At 45.5% G+C, this 23,597-nt stretch overlaps 4 protein-coding genes across 6 annotated transcripts in view; 2 read left to right on the forward strand and 2 right to left on the reverse strand.

Annotated features, from left to right (window-relative positions):
• The window catches only part of FIRRM (FIGNL1 interacting regulator of recombination and mitosis), a 32,338-nt gene extending 30,543 nt beyond the window's left edge, over positions 1–1,795 (reverse strand). For both annotated transcript variants that reach the window (XM_084636398.1, XM_084636397.1), the window contains exon 1: positions 1,661–1,795. In XM_084636398.1, the coding sequence (XP_084492524.1) occupies positions 1,661–1,759 (99 nt within the window). In that variant the 5' untranslated portion in view covers positions 1,760–1,795. The remainder of the gene's footprint in view (positions 1–1,660) is intronic.
• Positions 1,787–6,727, forward strand: METTL18 (methyltransferase 18, RPL3 N3(tau)-histidine). Of its 2 annotated transcripts, none has more exons than XM_084636408.1 (2): positions 1,787–1,919; positions 5,304–6,727. In XM_084636408.1, exon 2 carries the CDS (start codon positions 5,564–5,566, stop codon positions 6,665–6,667), a length of 1,104 nt encoding a protein of 367 aa, XP_084492534.1. In that variant the 5' UTR covers positions 1,787–1,919; positions 5,304–5,563; the 3' UTR covers positions 6,668–6,727. The 2 variants fall into 2 exon arrangements, with proteins under 2 accessions (XP_084492534.1, XP_084492535.1); XM_084636409.1 differs by having other exon boundaries at positions 1,857–1,919; positions 5,560–6,727.
• An 8,573-nt stretch (positions 6,728–15,300) lies between these two features.
• SELE (selectin E) overlaps positions 15,301–23,597 on the forward strand; it is a 54,427-nt gene continuing 46,130 nt past the window's right edge. The window contains exons 1-3 of the mRNA XM_084636067.1: positions 15,301–15,558; positions 18,015–18,182; positions 22,066–22,277. The gene's annotated coding sequence lies outside the window, so the exon portion shown is untranslated. The remainder of the gene's footprint in view (positions 15,559–18,014; positions 18,183–22,065; positions 22,278–23,597) is intronic.
• On the reverse strand, positions 20,374–23,461 carry LOC311524704 (14 kDa phosphohistidine phosphatase-like). Its single transcript, XM_084636068.1, has 3 exons — positions 23,229–23,461; positions 22,478–22,602; positions 20,374–20,606 (listed from the first exon to the last, which is right to left on the reverse strand). Exons 1-3 carry the CDS (start codon positions 23,368–23,370, stop codon positions 20,514–20,516), a joined length of 360 nt encoding a protein of 119 aa, XP_084492194.1. The 5' UTR covers positions 23,371–23,461; the 3' UTR covers positions 20,374–20,513.

The following is a 23,597-nucleotide window of genomic DNA, read 5'->3' on the forward strand; positions in this document are numbered from 1 at the left end:
AAGGTGCCACAAGTACTCCTTTTCTTTTTGCGAAAACAGACTAACACGGCTGCTACTCTGAAACTTTTCACAAAGTGATCACTGTCTGACTTATGCCCTCATCCTCAAAAGAATCCTGCACAATGCTTTCAAAAAGAGGAGCCTGGGAGCTTAAATTCATTTCTCTGCTAGATGCTAAAAACCATGGACCGAAGAGACTGTGGATTTACGGTTTATTACAACAATCTGCAACCTATAAACCCCCTCCTTCATCTTATAATTGAGGAGGAGTAAACAAGCCACTGTACCTTGAATGGTCCCTTACAATACGTACTACTTATGCTAAACAATCTGTTCCACTTTGTTTTTTGCTGTGAGACTGGCAGTTCCCTTCCCAGACCTGAAGAACAGCTCTGTGGGGCTCAAAAGCTTGTCTCTGTCATCAACAGAAGTTGGTCCAATAAAAGATATTACCTCACCCACCTTGTCTCTCTACATAGAAGATTAACATTCAATAATTTTAAATAACTAAAGGTTGGTACTCATAAGTTTTTTTTACTCCTCTTTTATAATTCAGTGTCAGAATTAGAATCTTCTTGTCACTGCAGTTTTCCTTTTACACGTTTATTCTTGTAAAGTATGTTATTTTAAGAGGATTATTATAATTCAGGGTTGCTAAATTTCAAATTTACCCTTTTGGAATACTGAATTATTTTTACATTGAATTTTCACTTTACTGCACTGCTGTTACATTTGCTAACCAGGCCCACATGTTCTTTATTTTCAGAACTCTGTGATACTCTGTTATTTTTATTTTGGTAAGTTAATCTTTAGAAAAGTTAAACTGAAAAGCCGTGACCCTGAAAGCCGCTCTGCGAGGAGGTCCTGCACTCATCCAGAGCCATGAAGGGGCTTAACAGTATGAGGGGTCCGTGGGATAAGCGTGCAAAAACTAAACACAATACACTGCAATGGAAGTAGGGACGAAATAAGAGAAACCGAGTGACAAGTGGTAGCTAAGGTTGGAGAACAGGGTAAGAAAGGCTATGGGCTGTACACAGTAATGGGTGTCTGGTAGTCAGAAACCAACAGTACTGGGCAATGGAGACCCAACATAAACCCATCAACCCTATGCCTGCCCTAATGCCGCCCAACAGCTACCCCACATCAGCTCTCATCAGTGCACAGACACCCACCCTATCCCTGCCGCCAACACTGGCAACTCTGCCCCTGTGCCATCCCATCAGCACTTGACCCCAGTTCCTTTCCTGTCACAGCAATACCCCACAGTGACACCCCACAGCACCCTGGCCCCAGCCCCACCCGTGACATCTCGCAGCACCTCAGCCCCACCGACACCCTACAGAGCCCCATCCTAGTGGCACCCCACTGAGCCTCAGCCCCGTGACACCCCCAGCCACATCCCTGCCCCAGTGACACCCCGCAGCGCCCCATCCTCGTACCACTGACACCCCACATAGCCCCCAGCCACATCCCTGCCCCAGTGACACCCTGCAGTGCCCCATTCCCACCCCAGTGACACCCCACCGCAACTCAGCGCCACCCTTGCCCCAGTGAGACCCTCCAGCGCCCCAGCCCTGCCCCGGTGCCAGCCCGCAGGGCCCCAGCCCCACCCTATAGCGCCCCAGTGACGCCCCGGCCAGGCCCCGCGGAAGGATATGAGTAGGCGGGGCAGGACACAGGGCAGCTCCCGGCGGCAGAGCGCCCCATCCCAGCCCCCCAACTCCCGCAGCAGCAGCTCGGGGTCCGCCGGGGACATGGCCCGCACCGGCTCCGTCCCGCCGCCGGCGGCCACGCTGCGCCTCGCGCTCTCCCAGCAGCCGCCGCGGCAGGCGCCGCGCTGTGTGGGGCGGGGCAGAGCGCGCGGCGGAGTGAGGCGGCCGGGCCCGGCACAGTGGCGGGAAGGGCCGAGGCGGCCGGTATGTATCCGTGCGCGCTAGGGCCGCGGGGGGGGGGTCCCCGGGGCAGGGTGAGTGACCCCCAGCCAGGGCCAAGGGGGGGTCCCCGCGGCAAGGTGAGTGACCCCCCCCGCTCCCCGCAGCCAGCCGGGGCCAAAGGGAGGTCCCCGGAGACAGGTTTGTTCTGGGGAAGCAGCAGACCGAGCACGGGAGTGGGCACCAGGGGACATGGCCTCTACTCCCAGCTGTGCCGTTGGCCTGTTGAGCGTCTTTGGGCAAGTCACTCCCCTGCTCTCTGTGCCTTTTTCCCCTCTCGCCCTGTGTCTGTCCGGTCTCTTTAGCGATTGCAGAGTCTTCAGCACAAACGGTGTCTTGCGGTCCATGTGCAGAGCCCGGCACGGTGGGGCCCTGATCTTAGACTCCAGAGGCTACGGTAGCACAAACAGCAATGTGAGAAGAACAGCGGCCGAGGCCCTGTTCCTGCAAACATTTATACACGTGCTAAACTCTACTCAGAAGATTGCGGGACTCCATTAAAGATAAGAGCCTCCCAAAGCAAGGGGGCTGCTCACATGAGTAAAAAGAAAAGGAGTACTTGTAGCACCTTAGAGACTCCTTTTCTTTTTAGGGATACAGACTAACGCGGCCGCTACTCTGAAACCTCACAGGAGTAAGGTTAAGTAGGGGTGAAGGGTGCAGAATTAGTGCAACTGCAGGCGGTGCTAGTGGAGAACTGGAGTAGTGCTAGTCTGCGTGGTTGGATCTAGTTTTCAAACTAGAAGGATGTGAATATGAGCCATAATATTATTTAGATGTAACCCTTCTGCCCGTCAGAGTTGGCAGCAACAAGGGCCGGGTTCAATATCTAGGGGATCCATTCCAATAACACAATGAAAAGCGGCTCGAGCCCCCACCCAGTGACCTGGGACAAATATATACCACCCCCGCTGGGCGCCTCCAAGAGGCAATACTTCCCCTCTTGCAAGCACATAGTCTGAGTGTAGCAAAAAGCCTTTTAATAACAGAGAGAAACAATGTGGCATTATGTTGGGGAAGCACCACCAACAGGATTCATAACACAACCCATGAGCAAAAAACGCACCACAAGCAAATTGGGGCATGCCCCTTTCCCTTTGGTTCTTGAGTCCAGCAACCCCAAAGTCCCAAAAGTCCAATGACCCAAAAGTTTCTGTCCCTGGTCAGGGCAGCCCCAGAGGAGCTTTACCTCCCAACCCGGGTGGAGATGGGAGGGGGGTAAGAGGCACCTTACGTGATCTGAAGCTGACCGCCCTACAGCTCCATAGGCCTTCGCTCTGCTCCGCTAGCTGCCCCATGAACTGCTTCGCTCAGCTCCCGCCATCCCACAAACTGCTCCGCGTCCGACTAGCAGCTCCCACTGTCCTACAAACTGCTCCACCAGCCTGTCCACAAGGCACTCCAGCCATCCCACAAACTGCTCCACAATATATCTTCAGGCTCCCCCACTACTTAACACAACGCTCAGTGATTTCAGCTCTTAGTCAGTTGAGCTCTTTGGTGAATTCAGCTTGTAGTAGGGGAGCCTCAGTGCTGGTGCACTATTAGCCCAAAGTGAGCTCGGCAGCCTGTAACTAGACATCTAATGAAATCAAAATTAGCTCTGATATTCCACAGTGGAGAGAGGAGGAAGTGCAATTAGCATGTAAGGCCCTCACCAAGGGGCCCATACCACCAAGTATTAATACTTATCCCCAGCTTCTCTCAATTCACAGAGTTTTGGAACCCATGACCCTTGCCTAGCGAGTGCTACTTAGTTGATGGTGAGTCCCTCCATCATAACAAAAGGCCAAGTACAGTTCCAAGCACAGTTCCCATAATCAGGGTAATAACAATTTATTCTTCCTGCCCCAATAACAGAGACACTGGGGCTCCCACAGCAGCCAAAGTGACCATTTGGGCAGCTATGGCCTCATTCTAGGCAGGGTGGGTGTGCCTATGCAAATGGAATCAGCCCCTGAAGTTCTTTTCCACAACTTGCCACACCTCACCACCAGATGTCAGGGCAGAGCTCATCCTGACACTGCTTACATAGATATTAGAATTTTTATTCAAATTAGAAATTGTCTCATTTCTGGCACAGTTTCCGACTGATGGTGTCACTTTTATTGTTAAAGTCAGGACAAAACCAAACCTATAATACCAAGTGAGAATCAGATGCCCTGAAAAAGAACAGGAGAAACCCTAGCATAGTAGTTCAAAATAGAGCAAGTAGAATGCAGAGCAATAATCTTTTAATTTACAGGCGAGAATGAGACCACAGTCTGAAATTTGGAACAATCACATTTTCTTGTCAGACGATCAAATTTGAAATTTTAGTTTCCTGTAGGCAAGCAATTTATATCTTGAACTTGTTGGTGTACTTTGCAGGGAGGAAGGCTGTGACTAAAGCACAAGATTAAATTATTCAGGAGACCAGAGTTTACTCAACTCTGCCATTCACTTCCTGTGTTATGTTTCACAAACCCCTTAATTGTCTTTTGTTTTCTCCTCTGTGAAATGGGAATAGTAATAATTGCTTACCTCAAAGGGATGTTACAGGGTGGCATTAGATAATATTTGTAACTTATGTTGTCCTTAGGACAGAGGTGAAAGTAAGCCAGTACGCCCCGGTACGGTGTACCAGCAAGAGCCGGTGCACCATACTGGGGCAGCCCGGCTTCCCCAGGGGGCAATTTAAAGGGCCTGGGGCTCCCAGTAGTGGCTGGAGCCCCAGGCCCTTTAAATTGCCTCCAGAGCCCCGCTGCTGGAGCCCTGGGGTAGCAGCTGCGGGGCTCTGGCGGCTATTTAAAGGGCCTGGGACGCCCCTGCTTCTACCGCTCTGACCCTTTAAATAGCTGCCGGAGCCCCACCGCTGCTACTCCAGGGCTCCGGGGGCTATTAAAAGGACTGGGGTGGTAGAAGTAGGGGAGCCGCAGGCCCTTTAAATAGCCCCCAGAGCCCTGGGGTAGCGGGGGCTCCAGGAGCTATTTAAAGGGCCGGGGCTCCAGCTGCCTCTGCCGCCCTGGTCCTTTAAATAGCTGCTGGAGCCCTGCCACTTCCCCAGGGCTCCGACGGCTAATTAAAAGCCCTGGGTAGTAGAAGCAGTGGAGCCCTGGGCCCTTTAAATAGCCCTGGGAGCCCTGGGCTGCTGCTGCTACCCCAGTGGGGGAGGGGAGGAGGAAAAGGAGGGGCACTTACCTTACAGGGTGGGCTGGGGCTGGCTCTGACCCCCTCAGCCCCTCCCCTTCTGGGGGCCAGAGCTGGCCCCAGCGTACCGGTAAGTCACTCGACTTACTTTCACCCCTGCCTTTGGATAGGTACAAGTGCAAAGTATTTATCTTTCAATTTAATGAAATGTGATATTTGACATATATTCTCTTTTTATAGAATTCAACAGATGAATTTGCAGAGAAGGTGGACATTATACCTGCAAAGTAGAGGCTTTCATAGTGATGAATAATGTAAAGATCTTTGCAGACAGTTTTTACTTACAGCAGAGCAGCCTTATAGCCAGCAAGCAAGTTCTTATCTGCACAAGCCATAGAAGAAAAATCATATTTATATTAACAGTTTCATTGGCTGAGTGTCTGCCCTATTGTAACTTAGGATATAAGCTGTGATTTATTTTTTTCGTACTTCATAGGAAAATGGCTTTTCAGTTTAACTTCTCTATTGAAGAGAAAGCAGAAAATGAACTCGAGACTCTTGGTGATACAGCCTTGCAGCTGGAATCTGCACAGGCTTCTTTGAATCCAGGCGGATCTACAGAAAAGAGCAAAGAAATTTCATCAGTAGAAAATGTTTTGCACAAGGAGTCTCTGTGTGCACATGAGGCAATACCCAAAACGGCAGCTCCATTAGCAAACTGTAGCCCCGATAAAAGCCAGGTCCAGGTGCTGCCAAAGAAACAAGCCCACTTTAAAGTTGCCAAAGAGCATAAGATTCCTGAAGATTTAAGCAAAGTGTTAGAAAATAAAGTTATGGAAGCTGTACAGGGCCTATACTATGTAAATATTTCCGTGGTGGAAATGACCCTTTCAAATGACTCCCATGAAGAAGACATAGTGTCTAAAAGTATTTCTTCTCACTCTGATCTTATCACAGGCATCTATGAAGGGGGGCTGAAAATATGGGAATGCACTTTTGATCTCATGGATTATTTGTCAGAGGCTGAAATGCAGTTTATCAACAAGACAGTCTTGGATCTTGGTTGTGGGGCTGGGCTGCTGGGAATAGTTGCATTAAAGAAAAAAGCTAAAGAAGTCCACTTTCAAGACTATAACCACACTGTGATTGATGAAATAACCTTGCCTAATGTGGTGGCTAACTGTACTGATGGTGGTGGTGATGGCGGAATTAGTGAACCTCCTTCAAAGAAGCACAAGAAAGCAAACTTTGTACCAGCTCTCATGTCTAAGTGCAGATTTTTTTCTGGAGAATGGGCTGAGTTTAGCCAATTCATGTTAAGTGGCAACAAACCCTTTTCAAAGTATGACCTTATTCTCACATCAGAGACCATCTACAATCCTGACAACTACAGTGCTTTGCATGATACGATTTCTAAACTATTGGATAAAAATGGCCGTGTGTATTTGGCTAGCAAAGCACATTATTTTGGGGTGGGAGGCGGTGTGCATATCTTTGAGAAATTCATTGAAGAGAGGAATGTGTTCAGGACTAGAACTGTCAAAGTTATCGATGAAGGACTGACGCGGTACATTATTGAAATGGCCTTTAAGATTTCCAGTTAATCCACTCATTCCCCATTGTGCCTGTTAAATATCTTAGTAAAGATGTGATTTATAGCCAGATGTCCCTCTGCCTTTTTATCTGTTGAGTTGTTCTGAAATGTCTTATAGGTCAGGTTTCTTTTTCCTTCTTTGTGTGAGTGGGAGAAAAAGGTGAAGAATTCATTTTCACTATATAATTATATATATATTTGCTTTTTTCATATGAGTTTTTATAAGTGTTGTCAGAAAGTGCCAAATTGACAAGGTGAGGCACTCTTAAATTCTCTGTCTTAAAACAGATATAACAGAGAAAGCAGCTGTACAACTTTCTTCATCCATCTACCTCCTCTCTTCTCTACAGGGACCACCTCTAGAGGTAAGGGAACTCAGCTTCCATTCCAATTCAATTCTTGGCCCGTCTGCTGAGGCTGCCCAACAGGGGTGTTGGTTAATACTCTGGTTGTGGCAGTGACACTGGTCTACTAAAGATTGGACTGAAACCAATTAATTGAACGTAAGCCACTGAAGGGTCATCAGATGGTAATTACTAGCAATCAGCCCTCACCGGGGCTTGATTTAAAACTTGTAAATATCCTACTCAAACTACAGACTTGCATCCTACCTACCTAAAAGTCTCTAACAAGGTCTTCACATTCTGTCCTAAGCTGTAGTGTAATATTGTGCAGTGTAAAATTGAATCAACTAAATACGTCAGAGGTGCCTGTATTCAGTGGTGGATTAAGCATTTCCTGTGTAATTTAACCACACAATTTGGATCTAAAGGTGGGGAATATTTGAGGAGGGGGAAAAAGATACAGTAAGAGCATAGTAATTCCATGCTCTAATAATAATGTGGCAGTAGGGATGTATTACCGACCACTTGACCAGGATGATGATAGTGACTGTGAAATGCTCAGGAAGATTAGAGAGGCTATTAAAATAAAAAAATAATAATAATGGGGGTTTCAATTATCCCCATATTCATAGATACTAAGGTCAGAAGGGACCATTATGATCATCTAGTCCGACCTCCTGCATAATGCAGGCCACAGAATCTCACCCACCCACTCCTGTGAAAAACCTGGGTACATGTCACCTCAGGACGGGATACAGAGATAAAGTTTCTTGACACCTTAAATGACTACTTCTTGGAGCAACTGGTCCTGGAACCCACCAGAGGAGAGGCAATTCTTGATTTAGTCCTAAGTGGAGCACAGGATCTGGTCCAAGAGGTGAATATAGCTGGACCGCTTCGTAATAGTGACCATAATGTAATTAAATTTAATATCCCTGTGACAGGAAAAACACCACAGTGGCCCAACACTATAGCATTTAATTTCAGAGAGGGGCACTACACAAAAATGAGGAGGTTAGTTAAATAGAAATTAAAGGGTACAGTGCCAAAAGTGAAATCTCTGCAAGGTGCGTGGAAACTTTTTAAAGACACCATAATAGAGGCTCAACTTAAACATATACCCCAAATTAAAAAACACAGTAAGAGAACCAAAATAGAGCCACTGTGGCTAAACAACAAAGTAAAAGAAGTACTGAGAGGCAAAAGAGCATCCTTTAAAAATTGGAAGTTAAATCCTAGTGAGGAAAATAGAAAGGAGCATAACCTCTGGCAAATGAAGTATAAAAATAGAATTAGGAAGGCCAAAAAAGAATTTGTGGAACAGGTAGCCAAAGGCTCAAAAAGTAATAGCAAAAAAAAATTTAAGTACATCAGAAGCAGGAAGCCTGCTAAACGACAATGGGGCCACTGGACAATCGAGGTGCTAAAGGAGCACTCAAGGACGATAAGACCATTGCAGAGAAACTAAATTAATTCTTTGCATCTGTCTTCACAGCTGAGGATTCCCAAACCTGAGCCATTCTTTTTAGGTGACAGATCTGAGGAACTGTCCCAGACTGAGGTATCATTAAAGGAGGTTTTGTAAGCCTGACTGCAGTACCAGGCAAACTGGTTGAAACTATAATAAAGAACAATATTGTCAGACATGTAGATGAACATAATTTGTTGAGGAAGAGTCAACATGGTTTTAGTAAAGGGAAATCATGCCTTACCAATCTACTAGAATTCTTTGAGGGGCCAACAAGCATGTGGACCAAGAGGATCCAGTGGATATAGTGTACTTAGATTTTCAGAAACCTTTGACAAGATCCCTCACCAAAGGCTCTTATGCAAAGTAAGCTGCCATGGGATAAGAGGGAAGGTGCTCTCATGGATTGATTAAAAGATAGGAAACAAAGGGTAGGTATAAATGGTCAGTTTTCAGAGTGGAGAGAGGTAAATAGTGGTATCCCCCAGGCGTCTGTTCTGTGACCAGTCCTATTCAACATATTCATAAATGATCTGGGAAAAGGGGTAAACAGTGAGGTGGCAAAATTTGCAGATGATACAAAATGACTAAAGATAGTTAAGACCCAGGCAGACTGTGAAGAGCTACAAAAGGATCTCTCAAAACTGGGTGACTGGGCAATAAAATGGCAGATGAAATTTAATGTTGATAAATGCAAAGTAATGCACATTGGAAAGCATAATCGCAACTATTCATATAGAATGATGGGGTCTAAATTAGCTGTTACCACTCAAGAAAGAGGTCTTGGAGTCATTGTGGATAGTTCTCTGAAAACATCCACTCAATGTGCAGCGGCAATCAAAAAAGCAAACAGAATCCCGGGAATAATTAAGAAAGGGATAGATAATAGGACAGAAAATATCATGTAGCCTCTATATAAATCCATGGTACAACCACATCTTGAATACTGTGTGCAGATGTGGTAGCTCCATCTCAAAAAAGATATATTGGAATTGGAAAAGGTTCAGAAAAGGGCAACAAAAATTATTAGGGGTATGGAATGACTTCCGTATGAGGAGAGATTAATAAGACTGGGACTTTTCAGCTTAGAAAAGAGAGGGCTAAGGGGAGATATGATTGAGGTCTATAAAATCATGACTGGTGTAGAGAAAGTAGATAAGGAAGTGTTGTTTACTACTTCTCATAACACAAGAACTAGGGGTCATCAAATGAAATTAATAAGCAGCATATTTAAAATAAAAGGAAGTATTTCTTCACACAACACACAGTCAACCTGTGGAATTCCTTGCCAGAGGATGTTGTGAAGGCCAAGACCATAACAGGGTTCAAAAAAGAACTCGATAAATTCATGGAGGATAGGTCCATCAATGGCTATTAGCCAGGATGGGCAGGAATGGTGTCCCTAGCCTCTGTTTGCCAGAAGCTGTGAATGAGCAACAGGGGATGGATCACTTGATTATTACCTGTTCTGTTCATTCCCTCTGGGGCACCTGGCACTGACTACTGTTGGAAGACAGGATACTGGGCTGGATAGACCTTAGGTCTGACTCAGTAGGGCCGTTCTTATATAGGTGTCCATGACTTACAGTAAATTGTTTTTTTCCAATTTGTCACACTACATAGTGATTAATGTATTTTATCCATGTCACTCAAGCCCATAAAAGTTGGGTGCAGGATCCATAATGCTGTCATTTTGACTACATTGCTATTCAGATAAAGGGCAGGAAACCCTTTAAGTTGATGACTTTTTATCCAACAAAAATAGCTTTCAAAACAGCTTGCAATTTTTTTTATATCAATCATATGAACAGGCAGTCCTGGAATGGTGTTTGAGACATGGCTAAAATTGTCCATGTGATGAAAGAGAAGGAGAAACCAGAAACACAAATCTTGGCTGTATCTTGTGCTCCAGAATATAAGCTTATATTTTAAAAAAAATAAATAGCACTTACTAGCCCTTATGACTTGAAGAAGAGGAAAAATTACATCTACCTGAGATTGCAGGCAGTCTGAAAAAACTGCTTTTAAATACTCCACTAAAGCTTAATGATAGCAATTATTTTATAATCAAGATCCTTCATTTTTTGGTAGTTGCTAAAAATTCTCTCTGAAAAATTCCCAGGTTTTTGACAAAGTTAGTATTTGGGTTTTATCAATTTTACTGTTTTAGCTTGGACCCAGAAAATTTTTCAGGTGAAGTGAATGAGGCTGCGCTGAAAGGCTGGGGCCAGAAGAGGCTCTGTGTGGCAGGGGGGCCAGTTCTCATGGGGTGTAGCGCTTCTGCTCCATGTAGGCCAGTTACTGCAGTGGTTGGGCTATCTGAGCTCCCTGCCCATCTCGCTCCCCCATTGCACCGAAGAAGCGGACAGGGTCTGAAAGGGCGGCGTTAGCAGGGGACCAGAAGACTGCACTGAGTACTGGCCCCCTCTGGACAGAGCCCCTCCTGACCCTGGCCCTTCAACAGAGCCCCATCTGCTTTCCCTGGCTGACGGGCAGGGGTCAGGAAGAGAGTGGAAGGCTGCATCTTGTGATTACTGGTGGAGTCAGAAGGGGACTCTGTCTGGCAAGTGAAGCAAATAGGGCTGTGTGCCCTGGAGGGGGCTCTGTCTGGCAGGGGGTCCAATTCAGCTTCCCTGGCCCTTCATCCTGGCACCATCTGCTTCCTCTTCACAGTGAGGGAGGAAGACAGGCAAGGGTCCAGGTCTGGCCGCTGAGACCACCTACCCCCTGCATACTGTGGGTACCGAGCACCCCTCTCCCACCACCCGCTGCCCTTCATTTTCAGTTTTTACCCATTTTTCACTGTTTTTAAAATTTTGAATAAACATTGATAAATTCCTGGCAAATTAAAACAAAAAACTGAAAACGAAGAGCCCTATGTATAATGTTAATATTTATACAACTGGCCAAAGCACAGAAGGGTGATTACATTATAAAATCTACCCAATCTACTTTTAATGGCAATGTGTTTGGGCATAAAGGGAGGGAGGCTGTGGACAAAGGTTGGCAGAGCATTGCTACCGTTTCCCAATCTGAGCCTCAAGGCAGTGGGAACTGGTTGTGTGCCTTAATGACCAGTGTGTGTCTCTCACTTTACTATTGCCTCAGGGAGTCAAAAGTCTTTCAGAGCTAAGGGAGTGCAATCCATTTGCACTGGGAGCACTGATACGCAAGAAAGAGAATTCTAGATGTGTTTTGTTGATGAAAAGGTGCGTATAACCATCTACTACTTTATCGTATCCTTCTGGAATGAACTTTTTTCCGTAATGGAAAAGTTGCCTAATTCCTCCCATTCCTGTCCCCAAAACTATTTAAGAAGACTTCTTATAGAAAAAAATTAATATATATAAAAGAAAGCCACCTTCCAGCAGCAATAAGCCACGGCAGCCTAGTTCTTAGGTTTCTAGTACAATGCTCAGATAGTTGAATGCATTCACCCTTTGAACTTGTGCCTTGCAATACACACAAGGTATTTACTAATAGCCAATTAGAGCAGACCTTGAGCTGGCTTACTGCTGTATTCTCCCACATTTTAAATGTCACTAGTCATGCAATGTATCTTTCCCCACATTCTTTTGAGAATATACTTCACTATCAGAACCAACTGTTGTTTTTTCCTGATGTTCAGCATGTATTTTCCTCGCATAATTTCCTCACTTTATTCTTAGCTATAGCTTCTTGGAACATCTTTGAGGTTTTTATATATCAGACCTTTTAAGGTTTTATACTTGGAGGTTTTATTAGCGCTATACCACAGGGTGTAGAGGCAACTACAAAACAGGAGAATTGACATAGTATAATTAATTTCCCCTTTCCATATCATGGCCCAAAGGTAGATAAAGAAAATAATCCATTTACATCATTTGTTTGAGATGAAACCACCAAAAACAACTCTGGAGCTTCTAAATTCCCCATTCGCTTTCCTCATGTTTTATTCTCCATGATTCTACTCCTGCTAAAGTCAGCAGCAGCAGTCACATACTTCAAGGGAGATGGATTTGGCCATTGATTTTGGAGGTTGGTAAGTCTGAGGTTGGAAGATGGATATTGTCAAGGCTGATTCCCCACTCTGGCACTTCAAGTGCAGAAGGTGGGGCCCCCCAAGGATTCTAAACTTTAATACTGGCAACTCCAGGCTTGTATTAAATTCCCAAGGTCACAGCTTTTCTCTGTCCTTGGATGGGTAGATGCTGCCACCACCCAAGTGCAAAAAACCCCTTTGGGAACCCAGGAAGGTGCACTTGGGAATTCCTTCCTGTGGGGTACCCTCAAGCCCCTTCACCCCCCCCCTTTGAGCTGAGAAAGAAAACAAAGGAAATCCGCTGTTACCACCAGCTAATTAAATAACCTGTGCACAAACCTCATAGGACACAAAAACCCAATCCTGTTCTTAAAAAAGGTAAATTTTATTAAAAACAAAAAGAAAGAAAATACATATGGAACATAGGCTATTGCTAGATCTAAAAAGAGGAAATGCAATAATTAAGCATCAAGAATGGTGAATTTCTTGAGGTCCAGCTTAAGGATTACAAGCAAAACAAAAGCACCTGGGGTTAGCACAGAGGAGACCACAAGCCATAAAAAATAAAAGAGATAAACCTAATTGTATCTTCCTAGACATTTCCTGATCTACTTACATATCTGGGGTTTCAAATGTGTAGTTTCTAGGTATGATCTGATGATTTTTCATACCTGACACAAGCTCTTACAGCATAGTTCCAGCCCTGTCTCTCCTCTCCAGAGAACAACAACAGACAGGCAAAGGAGTTTTTTCCTGATTTTAAAAAGTTCTAGCCCTCCCATTGGCTCTTTTGGTCAGGTGCCCACTCCCTTCCTTTTACCTGTGGACTTTTTAACCCTTTAAAGGTAAAGCAAGTAGAGAACAGCTACTAACAAGGATTTTATAGCTAGCCAACTGGCTGGCTGGGTGTCCATAAAAGGGAGCTACCCCCCTCTTCATTTATCTTTATCAAATGTATCATTCTTTCCCTTCTGGGTATGTCTACATAGCAAAAGCCAGACATGGGCTGGCCTACGTGAACTAGCTTGAATCCACCTAACACAGATAACAATAGCAGTGAAAACAGTGCAGAGCAGGCTAGCAAGCCAAGTAAATACCTAGGATCAATGCCCGGCTTGTAGTACCCATGTTGAAGATGGGAATTACAAGCCTGGCACAAACTCTGGGTATGTACTTGGCTCACTAGCCCGCTGTGCACTGTCTTCAGTGCTATTGCTACCTATGCTAGTTGGATTCAAGCTAACCCGTGCACACTCTTAGACAAGGAGTCACGCTACCGCTTCCCCCAATTGTCAAATCATTACAACCCTATAGACTAGCTCTAAATCATCTTTTCAAAATCTGGAATTAATAGCCTCTACTCTTTCCCCTTCTTCTGGCTAAGTGAGGAATGCAGGTAATCAGTGTTCCCTATACACCATATCCCAACCCCCGCTTCCCATAACCTCTTCACTACTAGATTAGGGGATAGAATCCAGATGCTTCTTCCCACCCCAGTCCCCTTTGTAGGAGCATGATGCATCACTGAGCCATCTACAATTTCCTGTGTGAACAAACTAGATTGCAGCCCAACACCTCTTTCTCCTCTGCCCATTCCCAGAACTCATCCCAACTCCACCCTCACGTTTTGGAAGTGTGACTTGTATGATCAGATATCCGGTCTGGCTTTGTCTTTCCAGTAAGTACTGCAGGGAGACTGATAACAATCCTGTCCAATTCTCTCAGGAAAGTGAGTTTTAAAGACTTTGTTTCTGTTAAAGAGTTTGCTTTATCTGATGATCTTTCTTTGAAGAGAGTATTTGCTGATTACAGGAACTGAGACCATCAATCAGTCCAACTTTGTGCACAGGAACCAGTGAGGCAGTATAACAGCAGCACTTAAAGTTATCTTTTTCTGTTGAAAAATTTAGGCAAAAACAAAGGGAAGATGCATAAGGGAAGGCTCACTGGAAAATGTTCTTTTTAGAAACAGTTCTGGTTCTCTTACCCCATTCTTGGTTTCTAGACACATTGGCATGGAAACATGTTCTGTAGTCATAATCCCTATAGGGAAATCAAAGCTGGGATCTGTATTATCGACGAATTATTAGTTACTTCACAAGTGCTAGCTTCGTGCTGTCCAGAATTAAGATGTGGGATTCTGACTACAAGTGGTTAATTGGCATCATGGCCTCTCCACTGTGATGTAGACACCTGTATAATGGAAACTGGGCAGAGGCAACCATACATTTCACACAGGCTGCCAAACAGATATCAGATAGAAAATGGATCTTGTAGGAGGAAACTTATCTCTTGGATACCATAAGTAGAGTATGCATCAGGAATCCTAGCAGAGGGAATAACAAGGATTTAACTATATTTACATTATTGATTTACTACTTGTAGGCAATACAGATGTAGTCTTCAGGGGATATTTTAAGAACAAAGGAATTATGTTGACAGATAGTAGTGTAACAAGAGGCCTGGACTTGACATGACCCACAGCCATCTTGTCTATGGATTTAGCATAACTCACATCCATCTTGTATACTCAGCCACCATAAATTGGAAATATAACTATAGAGTCAGGAGTATTCAGCTTTGGTGTAGACAGATAGAAAAATATCAGCTGCATTACTAACAGGGATAATTAAATTAAAATCACAGATTCATGGGAATAGAAGGGAGTATGGACAAGATAACCTTGAGTTTCTGCAAATTTCTTACTGGGTGCCTGTCTGAGTTTCTTGTTAAAACTTGCTTTTGCTGATAAGTAGAAATTATAAGGTTTTGCTCTTGCTAGAGAAATTGTTTTAGTCCATTAGGGGTTATGATTGGTTAGATTTAGTGTATAGTCATGCTTTGAATAAAGTTATTGATTATGGTATGGATAAGAGGAACTCTCATTTTAACTATAATGAGGGTCAGAAAATAAGCTTGTTGGAACTTAATTCTGGGATACAATTCAAGACCAAAGCTGCAAGGACTTTTAACCCCTGGATGACCATACTGTGCAGAACCCAGAGCCCTGGACGAGAGCGGATCCTGACTGGCCATCGAGAGATGTCTGTCTGTCTTTGTTGGGAGTGGTGAGCATTAAATGCTTGGCATGTATTTTCCATTGATTTGTTGCTAATTGCCAATAAGTACATGTACATGTTTAAGGATATTCACCACGTGAAGGTTCTTTCACTGGGAAAAGACCCCGCAGACCCACAGAGCCCTGAGCCTACAGAAGGATAAGTTGGGTCCCTTGTCCCTGAGTACTCACGAGGAGAGGTAGGAGACGGGAGCCTTAAATTGTGTGGGTAGTAGTAGGGCATTATGTGGAGAGGAATGGCGTGGAAGAAAGATACTGAGAAGATTATGGGATATGTTAGTTAACAGGGAATTAAGGATAACATCACTACTGTAGGAAGGGATGGGGAAAGATGCAATAAGACAAGACTTCAGATGCAATCCAATCTAGAGATATGTAAGGCCTTGAAGGCTAGGACAAAAAATGTAAACTAAATGCCATGGAGGAGGGGAAGTAAGTATAGAAATTTGAAGAGGAAGGAAACATAGTGAGCTTAATGGTAGAAAGAGAATTTTATGGGCCACAGTCTGTATGGAATGGAGAGTTGCAATGCAAGTATTACAAAAGCCAGAGGAGGATGTTGTGGTAGTCAAGATGTGATAAGGACAGATATGACCACGATTTTTAGCTGGAACAGAAAGGAAGGGTTGCATCTTCAATATGCTGTCAAGTAAGTGAAAGATTTGGACACAGCCTTAGATGTGTCAGGAGCAGATAGAGGAGTCAAAGCCTTGCAATTTTGAAGCGTGGATGGTGATTGTCAGCAATGACATTGAATAAGGGGAGCAAAGAGTTTTGGAGGAAAAAGTCAAGAGGACAGTTTTCACCATGCTAAATTTAAGCTGATGGAAAGATATCCAAGCAGGTGATGTCAGCTAGGCTGAGGAGCAGGATTGGAGGAACGGAGACCGGTCAGAAGTGAAGAGGTAGATTTGTAAGTCTGGTGTAAGTAGCAGTTGAAGCCATGCGACCAGATAGATTATCCTGAGAGAAAGCGCAAAGGGAAAAGAAGGGGACCTAATATTCAACACTACAGGATCACCACCCACCAGAAAATACACTGAAGGAATGATCAGAGAAATAAGAAGATGACAGAGTTGTGAAGGGAAGACAAAATTCTAAGGAGGGTATAATTGACAATATCAAAAAAAAAAATCAGGAGGAAGGTCAAGGATAAGCAAATATGGACCCTGCGATTTAGCCAGGTAGAGTTTATTAGAAAGTTTTGGTAAGAGCAGTTTCAGTAGAGTGAAGGGGTTGGACGCCAGATTGGAGGGGGATCCAGGAAGTAGCATGTTTGATTTAGAACTGAAGAGAACAGGAAAGATAGGGATAGGTGGGAGAGGCAGGTGATTTCAAGAGTGTTTCGAGGAGTCCCTGAGGACAGGAAAAACTGGACAAATATTCTATACAGGCTTGAGGAGACATAAAACGCACACCTACCTGAGCCTGAACCAACCCAAAATTTCTCCAGAGGGAGCTAAGAAAACCTAGCCTGGCTTGACCCTATTTATCTTTGCAGATTAGGTGAGATCAGGCCTGTTCACAGAAGTTATCCACACAGAAGACTTAGATAGTGAGGTTCGTGAACTGTAGCTTTAAACATATTTCCCTCACAAATGTAGATCTAATTTATAATGCTTTCCTTTGGCCATAGAAATCTTGGCATATGGGGATTCCCAACAATTTAATCTGGACTATTTTAAATTGAAGCAGAATCAAATTATTCGGTATTTATAAGAACATAAGAATGGCTGTATTTTGTCAGACCAATAGTCAATCTAGCCCAGTAGCCTGACTCTGACAGTGGCCAATGCCAGAAGCTTCAGCAGGAATGAACAGAATGAGGCAATTATGAAAGATCCATGCTATAGACCAGTCCCAGATTTTGGCATTTGGAAGTTTAGGGACACTCAGAGCATGGAGTTGAATCCCTGATCATCTTGACTGTTTTATACCCGTGATCATTTTTGTTGCCCTTCTCTAATTCTAATTATCTTTTTTTGAGATGGGGCAAACAGAACTACCTGCAGTATTCAAGGTGTGGGCATAACAGGGATTTGTAGAGTGGCATTATATCTATCCCCTTCCTAATGGTTCCTAACATTGTTAGCTTTTTTGACGGCTGCTGCACATTAAGCAGCTGTTTTTGGAGAACTGTCCATGACAACTCCAAGATCTCTCTTATTTTTTCTAATGTGCATTTGCCAGTTTGTTGTCCAGTTACCCATTTTTATGAGATTCCTTTGTAACTCTTACCAGTCAGCTTTGGACTTAACTATCTTGAGTAATTTTGTATTGTCTGAAAATTTTAATATCTCACTGTTTACTTCCTTTTATGTTTCATCTATGAAATGTTGAACAACACAGGTTCCAGTACAACTCACTGCTGGATTCTACCATTTACCTCTCCATTGTAAAAACCGACCATTTATTCCTACCCTTTGTCTCCTGTCTTTTAACTAGTTCCTGATCCATGAGAAGACCTTCCCTCTTATCCCATGACTACCTACTTTGCTTAAGAGCCTTTGATGAGGTATCTTGTCACAGGCTTTCTGAAAGTTCAAGTTCACCATATCCACTGGATCACCTTTGCCACGCTTGTTGACACGCTCAAAGAATTCTAATAGACAGGTGAGACGTAATTTCCCATTACAAACACTGTGTTGACTCTTCCCCCAACATATCATATTCATCTTTGTGTCTAATAATGCTGTTCTTTACTTGTTTCAACCAGTTTACCTGGTACCGAATTTAGACTTACAGGCCTGTAATTACCAGAATCACCTCTAGAACCTTTTTCAAAAACCAGCATTATATTAGCTACTCTCAATCATCTGGTACAGAGGCTGATTTAGGCAATAGGTTACAGACCACAGTTAATAGTTCTGCAATTTCATAGTTGTGTTCCTTCAGAACTCCTGGGTGAATACCAGTGTTCCCTCTAATTTTTCTTACCCATATTTGGCATGAAGTTTGTTATGTGCACCATATGGAGGGGATGTGTGACACATAACAAAATTAATGTGGTGGGGGTGGGGCCAAGGGGTTCAGAGTGTGGGAGGGGTCTCAGGCCTGGGACAGAGGGTTGAGGTGCAGGGGTGTGAATACTCCGGCTAGGGGTGCGGGCTCTGGGGTGGGGCAGAGGGTTGGGTGCAGGGGATGAGGGTTGCATCTGGAGGTGCAGGCTCTGGGGTGGGGCTGGGGATGAGGAGTTTGGGGTGCAGGAGGATGCTCCGGGGCTACAGCGGGGAGAGAGGACTCCCCCCAGCCCTCTCTCCCCACAGCAGCACCTGGGCTGGCGGGGGAGAGGCGCCTCTCTGCAGCGGCAGCTCCGGACCTGGGGCCACAGGATAGGTGCTCCTCTGCCAGCCCCTGCAGTTCTGGCCAGAACTAGGTTCAGTGGCTCCCCGGCTGCAACAGGTCCAGGGCTGGGTTCGGGGAGGGGTGCCCACGACCGGTCCAGGCCAGGCCTATCCCAGTGGCAGCTGGGGCTGGGCTGCCCGGGTTCACGCTGCACTGCCCCGGCCACAGCTGGGTCCGGACCAGGAAGTGCTCCCCCAGCTGGGGTAGGGGCACCCGAGCTGTGGCAGGTCTGGGCTGCAGCATAGTTGGGGCAGGGGGGGCATCCCAGCCGTGACAGTGTGGGGGAAGGGCACCCCTCCCCCAGGAGCGGTGGATTCCCTGAGCGCCTGCGCAGCACTAAATAGGCTGCTGCATGGCCGTGCTGCTTACAGGGAACATAGGTAAATACCATCTGGGCCTGATGACTTATTACTGTTTTATCAATTTGTTCCAAAATCTTCTGAGAAACTGCCTCAGATTGAAGTGACAGTAGAGATTTGTTACCTAAAAAGAAGTCTCACGAGTAACAATTAGCCCCAAATACTCTAGAGCAGTGGTTCTCAAGCTTTAGCAACCCAAGGACCCCCCTTTTGATTTAACATTTTTCAGGGACCCCCAGTTCCTCCGCTCAGCCTTGCCCTGCCCCACCCCTTCTCCAAGGCCCTGCCCCCTGCTCACTTCATGTGTTGCTCACTCTTCTCCACATCACTAACTTTCACTAGGCTGGAGCAGGGGTTAGGGTACGGGCTCTGGGGGAGAGTTTGGGTGCAGGAGGGGATGTGGGGTCCAGGAGGCAGTTTTGCCACAGGAGAGGGTGTGGGGTGCAGGCTCTGGGGGGGGGGAGTTTGGATGCGCGAGGGGGTGAGGTGCTTAGCAGGGTCAGCTCCCGAAAGTGAACAGCCTATCCATCTGACAGCAGCTCCTGGGTGGGGAAGCCAGGGGATCTCTGCCTGCTGCCCCTGCCTGCAGGCACCACCCCCGCAGCACCCTTTGGCCGCAGTTCCTGGCCAATAGGAACTGCAGAGGCAGTGCACTGAGACTGCCTGCCCCTCCCTGCTCCCCAGACACATGCTGGCTTCCTCCGGGAGTGGTGAGGAGCTAGGGCAGATAGGAATCCTGTTCCCCAGCATGCTGAGAGGGAGGGGGAGGAGTTTCTCAGCATGGCCCATGGACCCCCCCGGTGTACTCTCAGGGACCCAGTTTGAGAAACACTGCTCTAGCATAAAGACAGATGCAAAGAATGCATTTAGCTTCTCTGCAACAGTCTTGTCCTGCTTGAGAACTCCTTGAGCACCTGGATTGTCCAGTAGCCCTGCTGACTGACAAGCTGCCTACCTCCAATGTATTTAAATTAGTTTGCTGATTGTTTGTGTCTTTGGCTAGTTGCTTTTCAAATTCTTTCTTATTATACTTTTAACCTTGTCAGCATTTATGCTGCTCTCCGTTTTCCCAGTAGGATTTAATTCCAATTACTAAAAGATGGAGAACACACAATTTTTTTTTATTTAAAGCTAACAGATAAAGCTAACAGTGATTTATTTGAACATAACGTAGACTTCAATTCTGTATCAACAGCTAGAGTGCAAACTTCCTTTGTATTTCAGATTCCAGAGTAGTTTTTCATTTCTTGTCATCTGACCAAGTGATTTTATAGTCTTGGTATACTTTTTTCAGTATTTCTACGGTCACTGCATGATCTGCTTTACCATATCCCTGCAAAAAAGATAACAAAAGATTTTGAAGGGATGCAAAATATAAGGCTACAGGAGTATCAAGTCCCAGTTAACATTTTAAATATCCAGATTTATGGCCTTATGCTTCCCCCTGCACAGAAGTCCCACTGAGGTGAACCAAGTTCTGTTTATTACCTCTCAAGAATATCTGAATTAAAATGTTTCCGAGTTAGAAGCCAGGAAAATCAGAGTTAAAGTTGCCCTTAACAAGGCATTGATTCTCACTTAGGTAACTACAAGAGCCTTAACTCTGCTCCAGGAGGACCACACAAGTAAATTGACATTTAAGCTACATGTTACACAACTAATACAAAAAGTCATTTTCTACACACAAGGTCTGCCCACATAAACAAGCATGGCTATATCAGACATAAGTAGTCTTGGAAGAATTAGCTTTTTAATTGGTAAACATGGATTTCACCATATACACAAAAAATATTTTCATTGATAATAATCAAAATGTACAGATAGGCAAAGAAAGCAACATGCTGCCTGAAAACTTAGTTTGATTTAAGGATATTTACTTTGTATATTTTGACATGTGATGTTGACAATTTGTGTTTTAGTGGTTAGAAAGCTTGAACTTTTTGCATCTCAACGTGTACTGCTATTAAATTATTGTCTAAGCCAACCTATCACCCCCACTAATGTAGGAAATTAGTAGCTGAGCTCCAGTGCTGGCTCAGACATTGCTTTAAGTCTCAAGGAGCTCAATCTATTTAATCCCAGCCACAGAGTTCACTTCAAAGAACTCCTCAAGCATTCCTCTAATTCTCATAGTTTACCCAAGAGCTAAGTATCAATAGCCCCATTTAACCTAACTATGTCCCTATTTTTAAAGTCACACAACAAAAAACCAGGACAAGAGCCAAGTTGCTTTGATTTACAGGCCAAGATGTAACCTGCTATTCCAGAGTGCCATTCAGCTTTTCTGTATCTCCATTTTTCTGTCTGACAAAGTGAAACTTTGCAGTTACACAGTACGCCTCTAAAGTTCCGGGCACTTGACAATGGTGGACAAACAAAGTGTGGGGTATAGTTAACTGCCCCTTCTTCCACTATCTTGGTGGCAGAAGGGAGAGATGCTGCTGCCTGTGCTGCACACCACCACCATTAATCCAGGAGTTTGGTCATGAATTGTTTGATTCTGCCACAAATATTGAGCAGGCTCTAGAAGACCCCTAATGTTGCATGCCATCTCCCCTCCCCATAGAGCTTTGCCCCCACAATATGATATCTGAGAAAGAGCCCTAATTAAAAAAAAAAAAGTTTAAGCTGGTTTGGGGCTATAACTGACCCGGAGGAAAAGTGACCTTGAAGAACTGCTACTTTCTATACAGGATTGAGACAACATGTCTTTACATCACATGGAACTAGTCTGCTCTGTTCCACATTAGTAACTCAAGAAATCCTTGTTTCTTATCATTTACTCTCTGCAGTGGTGAGATGGGATGGAAACTGCGGTGTGTTCCACATATATGGATAATTCATTGCTTCTGTTGGTCATTTTATAAACAAACTGTATTTACAGACTGAGCCATGTAAGTAAGAGATACATAGACAGAGGCATGCTCTATACCTACAGTACAGGATTGTGAGTCAGGAGCTGCTGAGTTCCAGTTACAGCCGTGACACCCATTACTGTGTGACTGTGAGTAAATCAATCTAACCTCTTTGCTGTAGCTTCCCCATCTAAAATAGGCCATCTTTACCCACCTCAGAGGGGAGCTGTGTGGACTAACTAATTAATGCTTATAAGTGATCCATCAGAGTGCTGAGAATTATTACTAGTATTTTTAAATAGAGCCCTAAAATGTTGGTTTTTAAAGGAAACTAATACATGGCACTTACTGTGGAAAGACCAAATACCCGCATTTTCTTGTCTTTGCTATTATGGTCAATTTTTCCTCCTCCAAGGCACTTGCATTCAAAGCCCAACTTTTCCATTTCAGGGTTTACTTTTTCAAATATATGATCTGCAAAATGAAGCCAGTTCAATCCATTAACCAGAACTCAGGTTTCACTTGGGGATTACTTTCAATCCTCTCTTTTCAGCTACCTAGTATTTTTTTCCGGTTTCCTTCGGGAAGCTGGTAAGTGAAGGGAAAGACCCGTTGTTACTTACACAGCTGGGCCCTAGCAAACCCCAGAACAGTGGCTGCCGGGTCCACCGTCTCACCAAGTCAGAGGCTGCTCAGAAGTGCAAGTTTCTGAGTGAAACGTACCAGGGCCGGACACCAGCGCAAGTCGCTCCTCACCCGGCGCGGCGCAGCCACAGGAGCGATGGTGCAGGCGCAGCCGCGCAGCGGGGCCGAGGCCTAGGAGCAACCCCGACAGAGACGCTCTATGGGGGGGGGGGGTTAAGAGCAGCGCCCCGCTCAGCGGGGAGAGCGCTGTCCGCACAGCAGCAGCGGCTCCGCGGGAGCCGGGCCACCCCGGAGGTGCTGCAGCAGCAGGGGAGGAGCGGCCCATGGCGGGGCAGCCGCCCCCCCCCCCAAGAAAGCGGTTCGGAGGGGGCGATCGGCCCGGGGGGCGCATGAGGCGTCAGCCGGGCTCCGCCCCCAGCTCCCCCGCCCGGCCTTGGCTCGTGGCACCGACTCACTGTGGAACTCGGCGGCCGCGGTGCCCCGGACGACGTCCCGGTGCTCGGCTCCCCCCGCGCGCTGCACCCGCACCAGGATGTATTTGAACGTGCCGTCCGGATCGATCTCCACTGCGGGCACCGACTCTAGCTGCCCGGCCATGGCCACCCCTCGGGGCTGAGAGCGGGCCAGCCACCGCTGCTCCGCGCATGCGCCGAGCGCACTAAGCAGTGGGCCGCAGAGAGTCGGGCTAAGGCCGGGGTTACTGGCTCGTGCCACTGGGGGCGGGGTTAGGACGGCGGTTGCTGGCTCAAGCCGTTAGAGGGTGGGGTATAACTGTCACAGGTTCCCTCCCCCCATTGAATGACTGGGAGCTAAAGCCTCCCCAA

The sequence above is a fragment of the Lepidochelys olivacea genome (genome assembly GCF_965140295.1).
Source record: "Lepidochelys olivacea isolate rLepOli2 genome assembly, chromosome: 8".
Classification (NCBI taxonomy): domain Eukaryota; kingdom Metazoa; phylum Chordata; order Testudines; family Cheloniidae; genus Lepidochelys; species Lepidochelys olivacea.